Source organism: Andrographis paniculata, unplaced genomic scaffold (genome assembly GCF_009805555.1).
Source record: "Andrographis paniculata isolate CXL003 unplaced genomic scaffold, ASM980555v1 Contig15END, whole genome shotgun sequence".
NCBI classification, from domain to species: Eukaryota; Viridiplantae; Streptophyta; class Magnoliopsida; order Lamiales; family Acanthaceae; genus Andrographis; species Andrographis paniculata.
Genome location: NW_026137435.1, coordinates 755,403 through 778,591, shown reverse-complemented (window position 1 = coordinate 778,591; position 23,189 = coordinate 755,403). Strand labels below are relative to the sequence as shown.

At 34.1% G+C, this 23,189-nt stretch overlaps 2 protein-coding genes across 2 annotated transcripts; both read left to right on the top strand.

Annotated features, from left to right (window-relative positions):
* Positions 1 to 3,492: 3,492 nt before the first annotated feature.
* On the top strand, positions 3,493 to 18,241 carry LOC127263429 (callose synthase 1-like). The gene is made up of 42 exons (XM_051292444.1): positions 3,493 to 3,722; positions 4,459 to 4,701; positions 4,892 to 4,992; positions 5,167 to 5,288; positions 5,372 to 5,465; positions 5,598 to 5,708; positions 5,799 to 5,915; positions 6,335 to 6,424; positions 6,513 to 6,604; positions 6,760 to 6,886; positions 7,293 to 7,430; positions 7,513 to 7,589; positions 7,660 to 7,753; positions 8,558 to 8,683; positions 8,778 to 8,892; positions 8,966 to 9,300; positions 9,424 to 9,476; positions 9,554 to 9,614; positions 9,709 to 9,790; positions 9,891 to 9,940; positions 10,030 to 10,116; positions 10,191 to 10,322; positions 10,393 to 10,487; positions 10,596 to 10,680; positions 10,752 to 10,912; positions 10,999 to 11,122; positions 11,202 to 11,299; positions 11,588 to 11,714; positions 11,814 to 11,965; positions 12,056 to 12,165; positions 12,253 to 12,375; positions 12,676 to 12,744; positions 12,836 to 13,025; positions 13,374 to 13,644; positions 13,720 to 13,835; positions 13,908 to 13,991; positions 14,563 to 14,675; positions 14,752 to 14,981; positions 15,070 to 15,867; positions 15,955 to 16,005; positions 17,574 to 17,759; positions 17,847 to 18,241. Exons 2-42 carry the CDS (start codon positions 4,518 to 4,520, stop codon positions 18,093 to 18,095), a joined length of 5,820 nt encoding a protein of 1,939 aa, XP_051148401.1. The 5' UTR covers positions 3,493 to 3,722; positions 4,459 to 4,517; the 3' UTR covers positions 18,096 to 18,241.
* Positions 18,242 to 20,937: 2,696 nt separating this feature from the next.
* On the top strand, positions 20,938 to 22,428 carry LOC127262395 (uncharacterized). Its single transcript, XM_051291052.1, has one exon. It carries the CDS (start codon positions 21,020 to 21,022, stop codon positions 22,361 to 22,363), a length of 1,344 nt encoding a protein of 447 aa, XP_051147009.1. The 5' UTR covers positions 20,938 to 21,019; the 3' UTR covers positions 22,364 to 22,428.
* The last annotated feature ends 761 nt before the right edge of the window (positions 22,429 to 23,189 follow it).

Genomic DNA, 23,189 nt, shown 5'->3' with positions numbered 1-23,189 from the left:
ATTAAATAATTTAATTAATATTAAATAATTAAAAGTTATGAAGTTTAAACTATAATTAAAGTATAAATTACTTTTTTAAGTATATTCATTGATTAAGATGCTTTTGAACTAAAAATTGTCATTGGAGATTTTGAATGTCTTATAAAAATTGTATGACAGAAGTCTATTATGCTACAGAATAAATCGAAATAATAAAATATTTTGTTGAAGTAAAAATAAAAATATTTTTTATGAATAAAAAATACAACTCAAAATATAATTACATGCATAAAATTATTTAAAATTCAAAAATTCAAATAATATATTTGTAACTGAAATAAAATAAATGTTTATGACCAAACATTAACAGAACTATAACCGGCAGTTACAGACCATTCAAATATTTATGTTTTCAAATAATATATTTATATCTGAAATTAAATAAATATTTATGTTTCGAAATATTAGGATGTCAGAGAGAGATTCTGCTTCGACTCGATGTAATTATCGAATTTATTTCGATAAATTATTTTGATTATCGAATTTTATTTTTCTAAATTATTTTATATTTTCGCGATATAATAATTTTCTAACAATAAATGTGTTCAAAATTTTTTGACATAAAAATTTTAAAAATAATTGGTCTCTTCACTAATCGTTTTTAGATGAATTGATTGACTTTTTATGAAAGGATAATATATATATATATTATATTAATGGGTGTATATTTGTATTTTTTTAATAATATTTATGAAACATTGTTTTATTGAAAAATGCTGAGCGGATAGAACAAATATTTTTATAATTTTTGAGAAACTAGAAAGAATAAAATTTAAAGTTCTTCGAATTATAAAAACCCAATAGTAGGATATTAACTTTAAATAATGTAATTAACTATATGTATTAATTTAAATTATTATTATTATTTAAAATCCCTTAATTTTAATAGATGGAAGGACTAATTAGTAAAAACACATAGACACCCATCTATCAATTAGGGAAAAAAAAAATTATTTTTGGTCCCAATATAATCAAAATTCATCAATTTTGGTCATAATATAAAAGTCTTATCAATTTCGGTCACAATATAACCAAAACTCATTATTTTTGTTCTAATATAACCAAAACTCATTATTTTTTATCCCAATATAAAATTTTTCTTTATCAATTTTAGTCTTAATATAACCAAAACTCATCATTTTTTGCACAATCTTGCAAGTCCACATCAGCATTTTTTGTCGATTTGTTAACGGTGGGACTAAAAAAGATAAAGTTTGATTATATTTGTGACAAAAAATGATGAGTTTTGGTTATATTGTGACTAAAATTGATAAAAAAAAAAAATTATATTGTGATAAAAAATGATGAGTTTTGGTTATCTTGAAACAGAAAATGATGAATTTTAGTTATATTGAGATCGATTTTTATATTGAGACCAAAATAGATGAATTTTGTTTATATTGAGATAAAAATGATTTTTCCCCTATCAATTATTAATGCTGTCAATTTTATTTATTCACTAATTAATTTACCTTAAAAATATAAGCAAAAAATAAAATAAAAAAATAAAAATAAAATATAATGGATCTTCGTCCTCATGTTGTATAACATCGGGATTATTTTAAAATTTTATTTTATATTATAATATAATAATGAACGAGAAAGTTCGAGGAATTCTTTTTAAAGACTTTATAGGTCGATGCAGTTTTCATATTAAATTAATATCTTGACTATATATATGTTTAATTTATATTTGTATTTTATTTTCAAAGAATAATTTGATATGTTTTATTAATTTTAGGTATATATTTTTAATGCCTATAAAAATATTTCAAATAAAAAACACTTTTTTCCTTTAATATATTTTTTTAAAAATATGAAAGATAATATTCTTTCTTTTTTATAACTGAAGATATTGAAAATATAGATATATAAAAATAAAATAAAATAAAATTGAAAATATGTATCCTATTACTTAATGTTTATTAATAAAAATATATTATTATTATTATTATTATTATTATTATTATTATTATTATATTTCATAAAATTATATTGAAACATTATTTAAATTCAAATTCAAATAAAAAATTAAATTTAAAATCAAAATCAAACAAATTCAAAATTTATTTTTACACAAATCAATAGTAAAAAAATTGTAATTTTAATTTATTCAAAATGTTTCTTTTTAATTTTAATTTGGTTTTTTTATTTCAATTTTAAATGTGAACAGAGATAATATACTAATTTTTAAATAAAGATTCGAAATAATTATTCACCTGTATCACTTAATTTTTCCATATTTTTTATTTATGTCTGTCTCACATAATTTATTATTATTATTTTTAAAAATATAATTGTACACTAACTAAATTATTTAGTCATTTAAATCTTAATATATAATTATTTTTTATTAAATCACAATTATTTACTAATTATTTAATCTCTAAAACTTTGTGTTTAAGATAAAAAGATAATTTAAATGGGACGGATATCTAATAAAAAATTAAAACCAAACTTCCCAGAAATATTTTTGCCAATAAAATAGTTTAAATAAAGAGATATATATGTTTTTTATTATTTTAGTGTTAACTTGTGTTTTTATGTTGTAACAAATGTTTGTGTTTCTTTAGGTTTTGTTTGTTTTAGAAAATTCATTTAAAAATATGATTTGTTTATTTAAATTCATTTAAAAATATTTTAATAAAAATTTTAATATTTTATTAATATTCATATACTGTTTTCGGTAAAAAATTTCTTTTTCAGTTACACTATTTTCGTAAATATTTATTCTCTCCGTTTGGACTAATTATACTACAGTATCCGAACATAAATACCAAAAAATAATAGTATTATTTTAATGTAAATATAGGATAAGTATAAAATAAAATAAAATAAAATAAAGTATTATAAAAAATTTATTAAAGAATTAATAACAAAACAGTGTAACTGAAAAAAAGTAATAGTAAATTAATTATAATTTATTAAAATAAATATAATAAAATTATAAGTAGTTAAAATTATTTACTACAAATAAATTATACATAAGTTAATGAACAATAAAGAAAAAAAATGGAAAAGTCAGATATACTTTTTAATATTTTTATAAAAAATTTACGAAACTTGCATTATAAAAATTGAAATGCTGAATTTGTTCATTCAATTTATTTTTAATGCACAATTTTTCATAAATATCGTAAAAATAAAATATATTTCTTTCGTTCTATTTCAATTGTCTATTTTTTTTTTTTTAAAATTTCATCCTACTTCAACTAAAGTATTTTTATTTTTGGTAACAAATATAAATAAAATTTTATACTTATCAATTTTCATATCTACCGTAAGAAAATATATTCATAAAAAAAACCTAAAGAAAACATTCCAATTTTAACAAACATTCTTTTTAATATAGAAAAAGTTTAATTCAATATTTTAAATAGTATGATAAACTTTTAATTAAATGGAATAAATAAATTGATTTGAGATTTCATCCAAACACATCCGTTTGCATTGCCACTTCTTTCTCTCTCTTTGATTATTGTTGTCGTTGTCTTTCTCTCACCGCTGATTACTTTTTCTCCTTCCTTACTCCTCACACACACACACACACACACACATCAGCCCCTACAAAATAATCACAGCTTTTTCATATTTTAGCTACAAAGTCCTCAGCTTCTCCTGCTTTTTCGATGTAGGCTAAGCAATATCTCTGGAATTGGTTATGGTTCTTGGTGTTTTTCATGGTAAAAATTTTGGGTTTTTTATTTTGCTATGATGGAAGTGGTTTGGGAAATTGATTTTCATTTCTTGATGATTACTTCAGTTCCTTTAATAAAGTTTAATGTTTGAATTATTTTTGAGTGTGGAGTATTTTGAGTTTGTCTGTGTGTGTTCAGAGTGAGGTTCTGCTGCTGCTTCTTGGTTTGGTTGATTTTGTTTGATCACTAATTACTCGTTCATTTGAAGATAGAAAAACTTTTTATCTGTGTTCTTTTATCGTGGAGGTTTCATAGATGAAGATTTGCAGTTCTTTCACTTGCATAAACGATCATTTTTAATAATTTGAGTATTTATCATCCATGTCTTTAACCAATTCGACGTGGTTTCGTGTTGCAGACGGATTTGAAAGTGTTCCAGGGTTTATGTCACTTATTTATTTCTTTATTGGTTGATGTTTTTTAGAATAGTCTGGAGAATTCAAGGATTTTAGGTTTCTTGTTTCTTACATCATTCTTGCTGGAGTGAAGTTGTTTGCTGTTTAGTAGTTATCTCGAAAATATGAGTAGTTGAGGTTTCTTCTTAATATCGCTTTTCTGGAGGGAAGGTTTGGTGTTTTTGTAGTAATCTGGACATAATTTGAGGAATTGAGGTTTCTAGTACTGAATCTGGATATGCTCTGTGATGAATTATGTGTTTAAGTACCAAAACAATGGTTGATCGAACATAGTTTGATTTTTTGTTTCGTGTATTTTTCTTTAGGTTATTTTACAGGCATATTAAGGTGAATTCAAGTCTAATTCTGAAGGTTTAAGGATAAGATGGCTTATCAGAGAAGGGGGTCTGATTTGCGGCCACAAAGGCCGCTTTTACGGACCCAAACTGCCGGTAATTTAGGGGAGCCGATGGACAGTGAGGTGGTGCCATCATCTCTGGTTGAGATTGCGCCAATTTTGCGGGTTGCCAATGAGGTTGAGCCCATCAATCCTCGGGTCGCTTACCTTTGTAAGTCTTATTATGCCTAATTTTCATCTCATGGATAAGTTATTTGTTTGTTTATTGAATTCATACTCTAACTTGTATTTGTCAGCATTTGTGCTTTTAAGGAATTAAAAGTTATGAAAGTTTGTCAAGATAGTGAAACTATTTAGCTCATCTGATATCTGGTGATTATCAATGTCTATGATGGAATCAGGTCGGTTCTTTGCATTTGAGAAGGCTCACCGATTAGATCCAACTTCTAGTGGACGAGGTGTTCGCCAGTTTAAAACTGCACTTCTTCAACGTCTCGAGCGGGTAAATCTTGTTACTAAAAATACAATTTGCCTTTTGAATTTCACTGCAGTAAAGTTGACTCTTGTTTATTTTTAGGATAAGTTCTTGAATGTGATCTCTTGTATTCATTTTTTAACTGAAATTTAATAATTTCCATACTAGGATTCTAACAGAAAATTGAACATTGTTTGAAAGGAAAACGATACTACAATATCGGCAAGAAAAGGGAGCGATGCTCGTGAAATGAAGAGTTTTTATCAACTTTACTACAGAAAGTATATCGAAGCTCTTGATAGGGCTGCTGATAAAGCAGATCGGTAAATACAGATGAAGCATTGATTCCAGTTTCGTACCATTTTTACCTTTTTTGAGCTCATAAATTTTTGAATTTGGTATACAGTGCTAGGCTGACAAAGGCATACCAGACAGCTGCTGTTCTGTTTGATGTCCTAAAGGCAGTTAATCAGACGGAAGAGATTGACTTGGGCGATGAGGTAATGCTGCTCCTTCTTGCATTTCTAACATGTAGGAGGCTGTAGCTTTCTTCAATAAAATCATTGTGGTCCAACTCGCGACGTAGAAATACTTATCCGACACTTTAATGCTGAATATCTATGCCTTTACAGATTATGAAGACACAGAAAAAAGTGGCAGAGAAGACTCAGATTTATGTGCCTTATAACATACTTCCACTTGACCGGGAAAGCAAAGATCAAGCTATAAGGAAATACCCTGAGGTCAATAGTTGTTCAGTTTTATTTTGAAGCCGAGAACTTGTACGCCACATTATCTGTCGAATTTCTTTTGTTAACTTTCTTGTCCACCAGATACAAGCTTCTATAGTTGCACTTCGAAATACAAGAGGTCTTCCATGGCCAAAGGAGAAGAAGAAGAAAGAAGATGAAGACATTTTAGACTGGCTTAAGGAGATGTTTGGCTTTCAGGTGGATATACACTCGAATCTTGCCGACATATTCACTATCCATCTGTAGCATAATGAATGAATATATAAACTTACATTTTCTCTTAAGTTCTGGTATTAGAAATTGGGTTACCAAGCTCAACCTTATGCATAATTGAGTTACTTTAAGTAATACCATATACATGTTAACAACGTGATTTGCTGCATTACTGAAAAATTGTTCTGGATATATTCTTTGGGAAGATGGATTTAGCACACGGCCAAATGACTGAGCTTTGTTAATGCAATCTTCTTTACTATAAGTGGTGGTTTCATTTTAAAAGGAAAAAATGAAAGTAAGATGTCTAGATCGATTCAATTGGAGCATGTAATCCATAATGTTGAGCTCCCCATATTGGGATAAATGCTTACATGTTATTATTGCATGTTTATTGAGTGCAGACGGATAATGTAGCGAATCAGAGGGAACACTTAATTTTATTGCTGGCCAATGTGCACATTAGGCAGCCAAAGCAGGATGAACAACCCAAGGTATGTTGGTTTCTTTGGTTTTCTTTGAGTTCTTAACATTATAATGCTTTTCTTCTACTAGATGTAGCTTGACATTTCTTTCGGTTAGTTGGATGATCGGGCGCTGACTGAAGTTATGAAGAAACTTTTCAAGAACTACAAGAAATGGTGCAAGTACCTTGGTCGCAAGAGTAGCTTATGGTGAGGCTTTATGAATGTAGAGGTTTATCTACGTAAAGCCGGAAACTTCCTTTCACTTTGGCAAATACATATTAAACATTCTTGTGAAGGAAGGTTTTGATACTGATGATTTGCTCTTGATCTTGCTTGTAACATGTCGATATTTTCTATTATAGGCTGCCTACTATCCAACAGGAAGTTCAGCAACGGAAATTGCTATATATGGGTTTATACCTTCTCATTTGGGGAGAAGCTGCAAATTTGAGATTCATGCCGGAATGCCTGTGCTACATTTATCATCATGTATGTATTCTTGGAAGTTTTAACCTTGCTAAACTTTTAGTTTCTCCTCGTTTGCTTTTTTCCCCATCATATGATGCCTGCAAATTGATTTGTGAGTTTTGTTATTGGAAACTTGGTTATAACTTATAAATGAACATTTGATTTAAACAAGTAATGATCAGAAATTTTATACTGCTTCAGTAACTGGATCATCATTGATGCTAAATGAAATAGTTAAGTAGCAATCTCTGTGATGAAAATACAGCTTCCAATATTTAACTTTTCTGGTCATAAAAATGCATGTTAGAATTCTTCTCTTGTGAAGTTTTGGTCTTGATTACAAAAATTGGGATGGTCAGTTTTTATGTTCTTGCTTTTTTAATCCAAGCCCTGCATGTTAACTTCACTCTTTTTCACATTTTTTTAGATGGCATTTGAACTATATGGCATGCTTGCTGGAAGTGTTAGTTCCTTGACAGGAGAGAATATCAAACCTGCATATGGCGGTGATGAAGAGGCTTTCCTGAAAAAAGTTGTGACTCCAATTTACAAAGTCATAGCTACGGTAATGCTTCCAGCTTGTGTTTCTTGAACGTCAGGTTACTATATATCATTTTCGATTGATTGTAATTTTTCATGTTCCTCAGGAAGCTGGACAAAGTAAAGGCGGGATATCTAAACATTCGAAATGGAGAAACTATGATGATTTGAATGAATATTTCTGGTAATATTTTGACCCTTTTACATTCTTAGTGATATTGTGATGCATACCTTAACTGGTGATTGAATTGTAGGTCAGTGAACTGTTTTAGACTAGGTTGGCCGATGCGTGCTGAAGCTGATTTCTTCAGCCTTCCCAGAGAACATATCCGTGCAAACCGAAGGGAGGTAAAAAAAGTTTTTTTTTTTTTTTTTTTTTTGCTTTCAAAGGAGTACATTGATTAACATTCCCATGATCTCTTTCTTGTCACTTTAAGATGGTGATAAAGATTACTAATGTAAATAGTGTCTCGAGAATTCAAATTACATAGTGGGCACCTTTTTGCACAATTCAATCTATTATGTGAGGTCATTTCGAATCTATCATTACTTCGATACCCTTGCAGTTGTTTCCAATTAGCGAATTCTAGGTCATGTTACTGAATTAGTAACTATAAAGAGGCCATCAACTCACCTGTGATTTCAGCAATTTGGTTATCATGGTTGAATTCAAGGGTGTGCTTGGCATCAGTTCCTCGGCGATGACAAAACTTATTTTGACAATATGTATTATTTGTAGGATGCTTGGTAGCTTGCTAAGTATGAGCATTTGCATGATCATCTTAAAAACTTTGTAATCCTGAAAATATTGTTTACTCAAGAGTTATTAGTTTCCAATGAAAGGTAAGGATGGGCCAAAGTAAATCCATTGATGGTTCCAATCACATTATGATCTTTATTTTTAATTCTTTGTGTAAAACTTTAATCCTGTTGTCGACATCTTCTGTGTTCAATTGATGCTGGTCAGTATTACATTGAATCATGTCCATGTTTCAATTATGGCAATCCAATAATAGCAACAATTTTGACTTTGCAATTGTAGCTTTTTAAGTTTTCTTGAAATATTTTGACTGCTGTTTGTCTGTCCTCTCTGATATCATTCAACGGTGTCGTATTGCCCTACACCTTTTTATTGATATCTGCTATCCCCAGGACATTGAATCTGCTAATAAAGGGCCTAAATGGATCAGAAAAATAAACTTTGTCGAGATACGCTCATTTTGGCATATATTTCGGAGTTTCGACAGGATGTGGAGTTTTTTTATTTTGTGCCTGCAGGTAACCAATCTAAAATTTTTACATTAATTTATTCTCTGTGCAACCTACAGGTTTCCTTGTCTGTTATTTTGATTGGATGCATTTTGAATTGAAGGCGATGATCATCATCGCCTGGAATGGTGGCAGTCTAGGTTCAGTATTTGATGAGGATGTGTTCAAGAAAGTGCTTAGTATTTTCATTACGGCAGCAATACTAAAGTTTGCACAAGGTAATAAAAAAAGTTGTCCCCCCTAGTATACAAGTTTACTGACATTAAAAATTACTCAAAATTGTGATCACAGCTTCTCTCGATGTTGTTATGAGCTGGAAAGCAAGGATGAGTATGTCCTTGCACGTGAAGCTGAGATACATACTGAAGGTTGTTTCTGCGGCAGCATGGGTGATTGTGTTGACAGTGACTTATGCATACAGTTGGAAAAATCCTCCTGGATTTGCACAGACTATTAAAAACTGGTTCGGGAATGGATCGGGTTCTCCTCCTTTGTTCATTGTCGCAGTCTTGATTTACCTATCTCCCAATATGCTATCTGCTTTGTTGTTCTTGTTTCCATTGATCCGGAGGAACCTTGAAAGATCAGACTACAAAGTCGTGCGGCTAATGATGTGGTGGTCACAGGTATCGGATCCTTTTTATCTTTGAAAATATTTTTACTAAGTAGTTGCTGTTTGAATGTAAATTTTTACTTCTCTGATTACATGCTGACGATCTCTCTTTGATTTTTTTTTTGGTTCCCTGTAGCCTCGGCTCTACGTCGGAAGGGGGATGCAAGAAAATGCATTTTCTGTTTTCAAGTATAAGTTGATCCTAATCGTATTAACTATTAGATACGTTCATATCTATGATTTAACCATTTTCATTTGTTTTTTAGGTATACATTATTCTGGGTTCTGCTCTTGCTAGCAAAGCTGGCGTTCAGCTTTTATGTCGAGGTCCCTTTCTGATCCTGGTTCTGGTTAAACTGTCGTAAACATTAATCTATTTTTGTGGAGAAAAAATTGAATTGATGCATTTTCTTGCCTGCAGATAATGCCTCTTGTTGGCCCGACTAAAGAAATCATGCAGGTTCATATAACCAGATATCAATGGCACGAGTTCTTCCCTCGAGGTAGTTCCATTAATCAAGATCCCTCAGTTTGTTGCTTTCGTGTGTGAGTTTACGGCCAAAAGATGTGCTTAATTTTTCGTGTTTTGTGGTAATGTATCAGCAAGAAACAACATTGGAGTGGTGATTGCACTTTGGGCTCCCATTATTATCGTATGTCCATGATTATCATTGTTGTGCTGATCTGATTTTACTCGACGCGTGCACCTTCGCTTACAATGCTTCTTTGTGGTTTCCTCCAGGTATATTTTATGGACCCTCAGATTTGGTACGCTATATGGTCCACAATATTTGGCGGTATATATGGAGCATTCCGCCGTTTGGGCGAGGTTGGTTGAGATTTTTAACATAAACATTGATTCTTGTCTTCAATTCCTCATTGAATTACACTGTTCTTCGTCAGATTCGGACATTAGGAATGCTTCGATCTCGGTTCGAGTCAATACCTGGAGCTCTCAATGCCTGTTTGATCCCAGCTGAAAAAGATGAAAAGCCTAAGGGGCTGAAGGCCACATTATCCCGGAAATATCCTGTGGTTAGTGAAAATCCAACTTCGGTTTATATCCAATCGCCGTTTGCAGATAACATTCAGTGTTGTTTTACAGATTCAATCTAATAAAGAGAAAGGGGCACCTCGATTTTCTCAAATATGGAACCAAATAGTCGAAAGCTTCCGAGAGGAGGATATTATAAATGATAGGTTAAAGCATTCTCCATTAAACAAAACATAACATATATATGATCATTTTATACCTTTCTGTAAGTAACTTTATTTCTTGTTTTCGATTCGGATTATGGAAACAAACAGAGAAATGAGCTTGTTGCTCGTGCCATATAGTGCCGACCATGACTTGGACCTTATCCAGTGGCCTCCTTTTCTACTAGCTAGTAAGGTAGGTATTCCGAAACTACGATCTTCATGATATATTTCAAGCTAAGAACTTATAGGTTATGTTTTTTGTAGCTTCCCATAGCTCTTGACATGGCTAAAGATAGCACTGGGAGAGACAAAGAGCTTAATAAACGACTGAACGCTGACATGTACATGGGGTGTGCCATTCGTGAGTGCTACGCTTCGTGTAAGAATATTCTCAACCATTTGGTTGTGGCCGATCGTGACAGGCGGTGAGTTAAGTTAAAGTAACAAAATCGAAGTGTCTTCTGATTTTATTACCTCATTTGATCGTCGTTTCTTCTTTTTGTCATTCTAGTGTCATAAATGAGATATTCGACAAAGTTGATGAGCACATCGAAGAAGGCAGTCTTATCAATGATCTAGATATGAGTGCTCTCCCTGCCCTCTACGACCAATTTGTGCTGCTAATAGACCTTCTGGTAAATCTTTTAGTTAATGTTATTGTGCACAGCCGTGATTTTAATTGCAGATCCGGAAAATAAATTTTCTATGGCGCAGAGTCAAAACAACAAAGAGAAAGAAGATGAAGTGGTCATCGTCTTACTGAACATGCTCGAGGTCGTGACTAGAGACATAATGCTAGACATGGTTCCGAGGTAATTACACAAAACCATTGTGTTATATAGACACTGTCTATACACTCTTAGAAAATACTAAAATTAGTAATCGAAGAGTATTTGTAAGTTCTCATTTATGATTTTTTAAGCAAAGAGAAGTCGGGTGCTTCGATTTTTCATGGAGATGATTTTATCTCTAGTAAAATAACATATTTTCGCTAACATCTTTCATTCATATTAAAATTTTATTAGTGTATATTCCAATTGCTATATTCCAATTGCTACTGTTAATCTGAGAGCAAAATTCTAATTCATTTCGGTTAATAGTTTGCAAGATTCGAGCCATGGTGGCAACTACGGTATGCATCAGGGTGTGACTCCACTAAAACAGAATCAGTACTTCGGAGAACTCAATTTTCCTGTGAAGGAAGAAACCGAAGCCTGGAAAGAGAAGGCGAGCAATTGGCATTCATAACCAAATATGAAATGAGGCTGTAATGTAATGATATTCTTGATCTGTGCTAAAGAAAGGCTTTCTTGTTTCCCGTTTCAGATTAGGCGGCTTCATCTGCTGCTGACCGTCAAGGAATCAGCTATGGATGTGCCGTCCAATTTAGAAGCAAGAAGACGCATTTCATTCTTCTCGAATTCGTTGTTCATGGACATGCCTGCAGCTCCTAAAGTCCGCAACATGCTCTCCTTTTCGTAAGCCTCTTCTTATAAATGCATAAGTGTTCTTCTACTGTTGTCAGCACATTCTAATTCCCGGAATCCATGTGATACTATTTTTTGCAGCATCTTAACTCCTTATTACGACGAAGAGGTTTTGTTCTCTATGGATTTGCTGGAAAAGCCGAATGAAGATGGTGTTTCGATACTATTTTACCTGCAAAAGATTTTCCCTGGTTTGTATTTTTGAACTTGACGACGTATTGGATATGTACAGCTTAGTAACTATCCATATGAGGTGATGTTTTTTTTAAATCGTGCAGATGAATGGGAAAATTTTCTCCAGCGGCTTGGTTGCAGCGAGGACGATATAAAAGGGAATGCGCAGCTGGAGGAAGAGCTACGTCTATGGGCGTCGTATCGAGGACAAACATTGACAAAGACTGGTAATCGATTGCTTTTTGGTTTTTACTCTACTTCCGTAGTCGAAAGAGTTATTAAAGGGTGTGTTTGTTTGGGGGTTTAGATTTTGAGTTCGAATTTGAATAGTAAAAAGAATTTGAATTGAAATAGTTACGTGATGTCATATAAATAAGTGTTGATGTGATGTTTTAAATGAAAAATTAATTTTTAGTATAATATAAAAAATGAGAAATATATGTTTAATTTGATGTTTTTGAGAAATTTTTTTTGATGAATAGTAGATTTTTTGGAAAATCCTATAAACAAACACACCCTATGTGCAGTCAGAGGAATGATGTATTACCGGCAAGCTTTGGAACTTCAAGCTTTTCTTGATATGGCGGACGAAGAAGGTCCTTTCCTCGATAAATTTATTCCTCGTTAGTTTTTTGCCATTTGCCGAGCTGTGAGAATGTAATGTAAGTCATTCAATGCTTGCAACAGAATTAATGAAAGGCTACAAGGCTATCGAACATAGCTACAACGAACAAATGAAAGATCAAAGCTCCTTGCTGTCGCAATGTCAGGCAGTGGCCGACATGAAGTTCACGTATGTGGTCTCCTGTCAAAGTTACGGGATTCAGAAAAGATCGGGCGATCGCCGCGCCACGGACATCTTAAGACTCATGACAAAGTACGTTTTCTTGAATCGTTATACATTTTTATTATAGGGCGTTAGTCTATGAAAATTTGTACAATGATTATTGTTGGTAGACTCCCATTTGTAAATAAATAAATAAAGGATGCATAGCTTTTAGGTGAGACTGTCATTTATTTCATTTAAAATAGTATCAGAGTCTTAGATTTCGAATTCGAGTCCCACCATCTCCCGTTTGTCATTGTCCACGGACAAATTTAGTTTGGTGGCTGTATTAGTAGACTCCAGTTTGTAGATAAATAAATAAATGATGTGTATCCTAACAACTTAAACTTTTAGATGAAACGATTATTTACTTCATCTAACAATTATATAATTTTGAAGGTACCCGTCCATTCGGGTAGCGTATGTTGACGAAGTTGAAGAAACCGGCGGCGATAAATTGGGTAAAATGGTTGAGAAAGTGTACTATTCAGCTCTCGTCAAAGCTGCACCGAAATCCGTCGATTCATCTGAGCCCGATCAGTTAGATCAGGTTATTTATCGGATAAAGCTACCGGGACCCGCCATACTCGGTGAAGGCAAACCGGAGAACCAAAACCATGCCATAATCTTCACCCGCGGCGAAGGCTTGCAGACGATTGATATGAATCAGGTAATTTATTTTCGACGTGTTGAGATAATAGTGTGACGAATTAGTAACACAATGGTTATGTGTTTTTTTTTCCAGGACAATTATATGGAGGAAGCCTTCAAAATGAGAAACCTATTGCAAGAGTTCCTTAAAACGCACGGTGTGAGGAAGCCGACGATTCTTGGACTTAGAGAGCACATATTTACCGGCAGGTATGTTTGCTCGACTCATTTTTTCTATCCCGATTCTGTTAGTCTTAATGTATGAGTTTTGTATCTATGTAGTGTTTCGTCACTTGCCTGGTTTATGTCGATGCAAGAAAATAGTTTCGTGACAATTGGCCAGCGGCTGCTTGCGAATCCATTGAAGTAAGTCATTCCATGTAGTCTTCTTTTCGCAAATTGTATATATATATGTATATAGTAAATTGTTTGATTAGTACAGTATCTTATCCATTTATCATTTTATAACTTAAGTGGACCATGTTTGAAAATAATTCCGTAAGTAAATTTTTTTGTTAAAATGGTTCATCGGTGCCGAATTCGCCACATTGGTCCACCTTTGCTAACATGGCGCTGACGCGGCCGATATGTCATCGCCACGTAGATGCCACGTTTGAGGATCATTTTAGAAAAAAATTTTACTTGCAAGACTATTTTCAGACAGTTCATTTAAAGTTTTAAAAATAATAAATGAGGGTTGACGTGACATCTATATGGAGATAACATATCAGCTGCATCAGCCCATATTAGCAACAGCAGGCCAATGTGGCGAATCCGGCACCGGAGGACCATTTTAGCGAAAAAATTTTTACTTACGGGACTATTTTCAGACATGGCCCACTTAAACTCTGTAAAATGATAAAGGGGTCATACAAGATTATAAAAACAGTTTATGTATTCCTAATAGCTTACCATTTTTACTGTTATTCAATTCCAGGGTTCGTTTTCACTATGGCCATCCAGATGTATTCGATAGGTTGTTTCATTTGACAAGAGGCGGCGTCAGCAAAGCGTCTAGAATCATCAACTTGAGCGAGGACATTTTTGCAGGTACCCATATTCTTAAAACAAATCTGAAAAGATTTAATCACGATGATCGTTCTAACATTTTCTCACGTCTCGAAAGGTTTCAATTCCACTCTTCGCGGAGGCAACGTCACGCATCATGAATACATACAGGTTGGTAAAGGAAGGGATGTGGGACTCAACCAAATCTCACTTTTCGAAGCAAAGATCGCCTGCGGCAACGGCGAGCAGACCGTGAGTCGAGATATCTATCGACTGGGGCATCGTTTTGACTTTTTCCGAATGTTGTCCTGCTATTTAACCACCGTTGGGTTCTACTTTAGTACTCTGGTATGCACAACATTCATACGTCTGGTCACCGATTTACGCTTGTGCTAGAAAAGAAGTGATTCGATAACTAATTAATGTTTTTTCGCAGCTTACGGTCCTCACCGTGTACGTATTTTTATACGGTCGTCTTTATCTCGTGCTAAGTGGCCTTGAAGAAGGGTTGAGTAGCCATCCCGCGATTCGGGATAATAAGCCTCTTCAAGTGGCTCTTGCATCTCAATCTTTCGTCCAAATCGGACTTCTAATGGCTTTGCCGATGATTATGGAGATCGGGCTCGAAAAAGGTTTCCGTAATGCGTTAACGGATTTCGTCCTCATGCAACTACAGCTCGCGCCCGTATTTTTCACGTTTTCTCTCGGGACGAGGACCCATTATTACGGACGGACATTGCTTCATGGAGGCGCACGTTATAGAGGTACGGGTCGAGGATTTGTCGTGTTTCATGAGAAGTTTGGGGACAACTATCGATTGTATTCCCGGAGCCATTTTGTGAAGGGGATCGAGTTGATGGTTTTACTTCTCGTCTATCATATTTTCGGGAGGGCGTATCGGGGGGTTGTGGCGTACGTTTTGATCACCGTATCGATATGGTTCTTGGTTGGAACGTGGCTGTTTGCGCCGTTCCTTTTCAATCCGTCGGGGTTCGAGTGGCAAAAAATTGTGGACGATTGGACGGATTGGAATAAATGGATGAATAATCGAGGGGGGATTGGCGTGCCCCCGAAGAAGAGTTGGGAGTCGTGGTGGGAGAAAGAGCAAGAGCATCTCTTCCATTCGGGATTGCGCGGAATCATCTTCGAAATTTTGTTGTCGCTTCGGTTTTTCATTTATCAGTATGGATTGATCTATCACTTGAGCTTCACCAAAGGGAAGAGCAACTTCTTGGTATGATTTTTCGATACCTTGGCTCCTACTTTTCTCTATTTGTTGTTTCGAAGTGTTGATTGTCGAATGTGTCGATTTCTTGGACAGATTTACGGCTTGTCGTGGTTGGTGATTGCCGCCGTCTTTCTAATTATGAAGGTAACGAACATTCGAATTAATCCAATGTCGTGTTTGTTTCTGTTTCAGTTTTCATGCTGACTGTCACGCATATTCTGACAGCACGTGCTTTTATATGACGTAACATTATGTTATGTTATATATTTACATGCATTGTTTGTCTTGTTGATTTGTGTTGATGCTAATTTGAACCCGGAAGCAGACTAATTGCCGCTAGCGGTGAGCATTGGTCGGTCCAAATCGAAAAAACTGATTTTTTTTGGATTCGGACAGATTGGTTTGGCATGTTTGGGTAATTGGTTCGGTTTGATTCGGTCTAGAACTGGATTTATAAATTTGGGTTTTAGTTCGGTTATGGTTCAGTTTTTAAACCAAAAAAATTGAAAAAACCGAAATTTAAATAAAATAAATTTTATACTTTATAGGGTCAATTGTTTTTTTAGTACCATGTGTGACCCCTTTTATCATTTTAAAACTTTAAGTGGACCATGTTTGAAAATATCTTGTAAGTAAAATTTTTTCGTTAAAATGGTCATCCGGTGCCGGACTCGCCACGCTGGTCCGCCGTTGCTAACGTGACGCCGACGCGACTGACATGTCGTCACCACGTAGATGCCACGTCAGCGACACGTGAAATTTATTTTATTTTTTATTTTACAAAATGTTTTGGTAAACTATTTCTTTTAGTCTCGTATATGACCTCCTTTGTCATTTTTAGGACATTTAAATGGACTCTGTCCGAAAATAGTCCTGCAAGTAGAATTTTTTCGCTAAAATGGTCCTCCGACGTGGCATCTACGGCGATGACATGTCAGCGCCACGTCAGCAACGGCAGCCAGCGTGGCGAGTTCGGCACCGGAAGATTATTTTAGCTAAAAATTTTACTTACGGGACTATTTTCAGACACGATTCAATTGAATTCCTAAAATGATAAAGGGGATCAGGACTAAAAAAACAGTTTACCCTACTTTATATATACAACCTCCGTCCCGTAGAAAGGTTACCGTTTACTTTTTGCAGGTAGATTTTTTAATATTAATATTATATTGTGTTGTAGTAAAAAAACAAAAATACCCCTATTAGTATTGTGTAATATAAAAGTAATGACATTTTTGTAATGTAGTGTAAGTTGAAAGGATATTTATTATGTTAGGTAACAGTTACTAAATTATGTTTGGGACGGACGGGAAATGAAAAATAGCAATCTTTCAATGGGATGGAGGGAATATTATAATTTTGATCTTTAAATATTTGTATTTCAGTAGTTGACCCATTTGTAAGTTATTGGAAACATGCAATTAGAGATGAATTCTGCATTGGTGATGAAATATAAATTGAATGAATGAGTTAAAGCATCGTCATAAGAATTTCAAAAAAATTGGTTTGTTCGATTTGGGTTCGGTTTAGTTTGGCTTTGCAAATTTTGATTCGGTTTCGGTTTTGATTTTTACAAATCGAAAAATCAATCAAAATTTAAAGTTAACCAAACCGAATTGACCGAATGCTCACCCCTAACTGCCGCCTTATTCGTCTTTGTCCCGATCCCCCAAAGACATCCTAAAACCTAACATATTGGTTAATGTTGACAGCTCGTCTCGGTCGGAAGGAGGCAATTCAGCGCGGATTTTCAACTCGCTTTTCGAATTATAAAGGGCCTTATCTTTATCGCATTCGTTGGCATTCTGATCACCTTGATCGCGGTTCTTCACATAACATTTGTCGATTTTCTTGTCTGCATTCTCGCCTTCATGCCCACCGGCTGGGGATTGCTCTTGGTATGAATTCATGTTCGGTTCCAACCCCACCCACCCCATCTTATGACATTTTTTGTCGATAAACAAACATACATGCCATGGCTACAGATCGCACAAGCTTTGAAGCCACTGGTGGTGAAACTCGGAATCTGGAGATCGGTGATGACATTGGCGCGAGGCTATGAAATCGTGATCGGGCTGCTGCTGTTCACGCCGGTGGCGTTCCTGGCGTGGTTTCCTTTCGTATCGGAGTTCCAGACGCGAATGCTGTTCAACCAAGCGTTCAGTCGAGGGCTGCAGATTTCGCGCATTCTCGGCGGGCCCAAGAAGGATAAATCGTCTAGCAACAAAGAGTGAGTGAGTGAGTGAGCAATGGAGTCTTTGTTTGTTTGTGTATATATATATATATGTATGTGTATATATATAGTGTGTTGTATAAATGTAAAGGAAGAATGGCTCTTTGGATCCTCTGCTTTGGGCTAATCATCAGCAAATTTTAATGCTCCCTCGTCCAATAAATATATTCTTAATTGAGTTGTGCACGGATTTAAGAAATATTAATATTATATTGGTAGTGGGTAAAAAGTATGGATAAAAGACTTTTTTGTCCCTGTGGATGTATTATAGTAAAAAGTAGTGGCAATTGTGTAATAAAAATGAAAAAGTATGGGTAGTTTTACAGTGATATGATTATTTATGGAAATAAAACTATTGTTTTGGAATTGACAAAAATGGTAAACAAGACTAATGTATTGAGACGGAAGGAAGGAGTATAATATTCCTATTTAGTCCATTTGTGTTCGGAATACGGATTAAAAAAAAATATTTTATTGAAAAAATAAAGAAAAAGAAAATAGTTTGAAGTATTTTTAGGAATTTAATTAAAAATTAAGGAGAATGTACATAAAATGTAACAAAGTGATTGATATTTATTGTAGATAAGTATTGAATGAACGTAATAATTAAATATTGATTTTATAACTTTTTCAAATATAATAATTGAGTAAATTTAATTGGATCGTACATCATAGCATAATATATAATTCACACAACATATGTTATATATTTTGTGGTGAAATATTAATTGCTTTATGTTAATGTACTAATATCAATTACTTCAAGATAATGGGTTAATTTATTCAAATCAGCATTCTAATTGTCGCTGAAAACATAGATATGGTGATATGTATATATGGGTGACGTTGGTTTAAAGAATTTTCTCCAAATTTTACTATTCATCAATTTTTTATTTTTTTTTTCAAATTATCGAATCAATCACTTTTTTTTTATATTTTTTCTATTATATTAAAAATCAATTTTACATTCAAAATATCACATTAAAAGTTTATTTATATCACATTATATAATTATTCCAATTCAATTTTTTTTACTATTCAAATCTCAACTAAAAATCCAAACTCCCAAACAAATATATATATATATATATGATGGTATATTTAAAATCCACGCTCCCAAACAAATATATATATATATATATTTATACACTCCTTTCATTTTATTAAATATTTACAGCAACGATCTTGCTAGACACCACATATATAAGGTTCAATTTGCCTGATTTTGTGTTGCTCTGCCTTGGTTCACATCGAACATTAGCTATATATATATATATATATATATATAATATTCTCTCCGTTTCAGAGCTATAGTCTTAATTGAGTTGAACACGAAATTTAAGAAATATTGATATTATATTAGTAGTTTGTAAAAAATATAGATAAAAAGCCTTTTTGTCATTATGAGTGTATCAGTGTAAAAAGTAGTGACAATTGTGTAATAAAAATGAAAAAATAGATGTAATTTTACGGGGATTATAAAAATAAGACTATTATTTTTGGACGGATAAAAATATAAATAAGACTATATATTGTATTGGGACGGAAGGAGTATGTATTTAGGTGGGATCTCGGATTCAACGGAATCATACTAGCCATTGCCATACGCAGTAACCTTTCTCTAAAATTATATTTTTGACTGCAACTCTATTTCCTTATTTAATTTATATATTGGAAGAAGATAGAATAGGGCAGAGAAATTGTTTACATACTATAAAATGACTTTTTTTGATTTAGGATATATATTACAGATGGGATCAGACTCAATAATTCATGACAAAATGTCAACAAATCCAACAACCAAACACGTATTCCCAGACAAAAGATGACTCAAAATTATAGTCAACTTTGAGAAATTACAAAGTCAACTGGCAAGGTTGCGAGCCTCAGGAGCTCCCGGATCTCAACTCCAAAAATCATCGTAACCATTCATTACACAACAACCAGATTCGATTAGAGCAGATCATGAGCTCCAGGAGCCCCCAGGAATCCCCATCCAGTAAGGCGTTGACAAAGTCAACTCCCACCTTGCCAAGAACCATCGCACAACTTGGCAAGCAAATGCATCAATCATATTCTTTAATCTGTGAACATAACCACTATTTGTTCACGCTTCAGGTCACTTGCCACACATGATTCGCTTAATGTAACTTTTTCGTTGGGCCTGGTTTGCAGGGTATTAGGTTCGGCCAGGGTTTATCCTTGCACACTTTCGGGTAGCGGCTGCGGGTTCCCACGTCATCCAAAAAAAAAAAAAAATTGACTTTTTTTAAAAAAAAAATTAAAAATAATATTTTACTATATATAAATAATTTAATGCAAATAAACAAAAAAGAATAGAGTTGCTTTCTTTTTAGTTTGTTTCTTCTTATTATTATTTTTTTTTTATATATGAAATGGTAATTAGACATGGTGTATGTTCTTTCTGTACCAAAATTTAGGGCTATGTTTATTGTTTAGGGGATATTTTTAAATTTTTGTCATTAATTATTCATCTATGCAAAAAAATTTTCTAAGAGTATCACATGAAATATATATTTTTTTTAATAAAATTAACATCTCATTATATACGGAGTAGTAATTACTAACTATTATTTTCAAAAAAAAAAAAATCTTACAAACTTTTACTATTACAATAAATATACACTTTTTCAGTTATTTAATAATAAGTTCATTTTTTTAATAAAAAATTATATTACTATTTACTATATTTTTTATATTTTTACTATAAAAATAAAGAAAATGCATACTACAGTGAAATTCGTGCCAAAAATAATTACTTTTATTTTTATGATATTATTTTTTATCACGTGATATTGTAAAAATTACTTTTCAAATTAAAATTTTACATAATAATTTGGGGGAAAAAAGTCAAAACTCTAATAATAATAAGAGATAGTATTATAAACCCATTCGATCGAATGAATGCATGCATTTGAGAAAGAAAGGGTGGGAATGGAGTTGAACAAGCATTTCAGCCACAACCACGGCCTGGCACCCCACCACCTCCCCCCCGGTGGCGCCGCCGCCCTCATTTGCGGCGGCTGCAAACTTCCGGCCTCCGGCAACGTCCATGTGTGCTGGAAGTGCAGCTACTTCCTCCACGACCAATGCTTCAGAGCCCCACGCTCCATGAAGCACCCCTCCCACCCACCCCACCCCCTCACCCTCACCCCCTTCCCCACTTACCCCTCTTCCTCCTTCTTCTGCAACTCCTGCCACGCCCCCGGCCATGGCTTCTCCTACACCTGCTCCCACTGCGACTTCGACCTCCATCTCCACTGCGCAAACCCTAACCCTAATTTCATCAATCCCAATTTACCAAATTACCCTCCCTCTCCTCCCGTTCAATCCAATCCAAATTTACCAAATTACCCTCCTTCTCCTTCCGTTCAATCCAATTCAAATTTACCAAATTACCCTCCTCCTTCTCCCGTTCAATCCAATTCAAATTTACCAAATTACCCTCCCCAAACAGGAATCTACCCACCGCCGATTGACCCGATTTACAGCATCGTCGTCAGTAGCTCCACAAATCCACCCGCCCCAAACCCGAATCCGGTGATTTCACATCTGGAGCATCCGCCCGCGAAGCCGCCGGCGATTATCAAGCATTTCAGCCACCCGCACGTCCTGACGGCGATGGAGGTGGAGAAGAGGAAAGGAAAGGAGTGCTCGGCGTGCGGCGGCGACGTCGCCGGCGCGGCGTACCTCTGTACGGAGCCTCACTGCGGATTCAATCTCCACAAAACGTGCTTCGAGTCGCCGCCGGAGGTGAAGCACAAATCGCACCTGCAGCACCCACTCCGGCTGCTGGCGGCGCCGCCGTACAACGGCGGCTTCACCTGCAACGCCTGCCTCAAGGAGGGGAAGGCCTTCGTCTACAACTGCGCCGCCTGCTCCTACGACCTCCACATCGACTGCGTCCGGTGGCCGGAAAAGGTCGTCCGGCCAGACCACGCCCACGCACTTACGCTTTACTACTCGTCGCCGGCGGCCGACGCCGGCGACGGCGAGGAGGTGACGTTTATGTGCGACGTGTGCAGCAATCCGGTGCACGATATGGCGTGGGTCTACTTTTGCCGTGACTGTAACTTCGGGACGCATTTGGAGTGCGTGGCGGCGGGGATTAAGCCGGAGAGTGACTCCGGCGCCGGCGCCGGCGGGAAGAGTCAGGAGGAAATGATTAGTGAAACGGAGCTGAAAATTGCGATGCTGCAGTTGTTGTTGGGAGAAGAAGGGTTTAAGATTGCTGTCGATCTACAGTGAAATTGGTGATCTGATGCATGTAAATGTAACTGGAATTTGGATTAAATTTGTGTTTGGTTGAAATATTTTTGGAAAATTTGTATTTTTTACTCAAATCTTTTTCCTTAAATACATTTAATTAAATATTTGTTTTTTATTATAATAAGAATCGATTTTAGGTTTAAAATATTATATAATGCTTATTTAATTTTACCTTCTTAAATTTACGTTTAAGATAATCCCTCTTAGTTTGTGACATTTAAGATTAGATATGAAGTTTTAGATATTTCGTAACTAATATATATTAGTAAAAATAATTACATTTAATAAAAATAATTATATATTAAGATGATTAAATAGTTTAATTTCATTAAAAAAATATATAAATTATGAATTTTAAAATTGAATTAAAATGTATAATTATATTTTTTTTAAAAGAAAATGACAAATTAGGTAGAGAATAGAAAGAATTGACAAATTAAGTGAGAGTATAGGGTATTAAATAGGACCTAAAATATACTCTTTGTCCCACATAATTTGTCAATTCTTTCTATTTTTGCCGTCCTAAGTAATGTATCATTTCATTGAAAATATAATTATACACTTTAGTCATATTTTAAAATTTATAATCTTTATTTTAAATAAATTATTTATTCATCTTAATCTATAATTATTTTTATTAAATCATAATTTATTTTACTAATATAATTTTTAATTACTTATTAATTACACAATACGCGAGCTAAAATAGAAAAATTAGATGGAAATGAGGGAATATTAATTAACTTTTAATGTGTATTGAATTTTCGCCAATGATATAGGCCCAATTAACATATCCGAAAGCCCA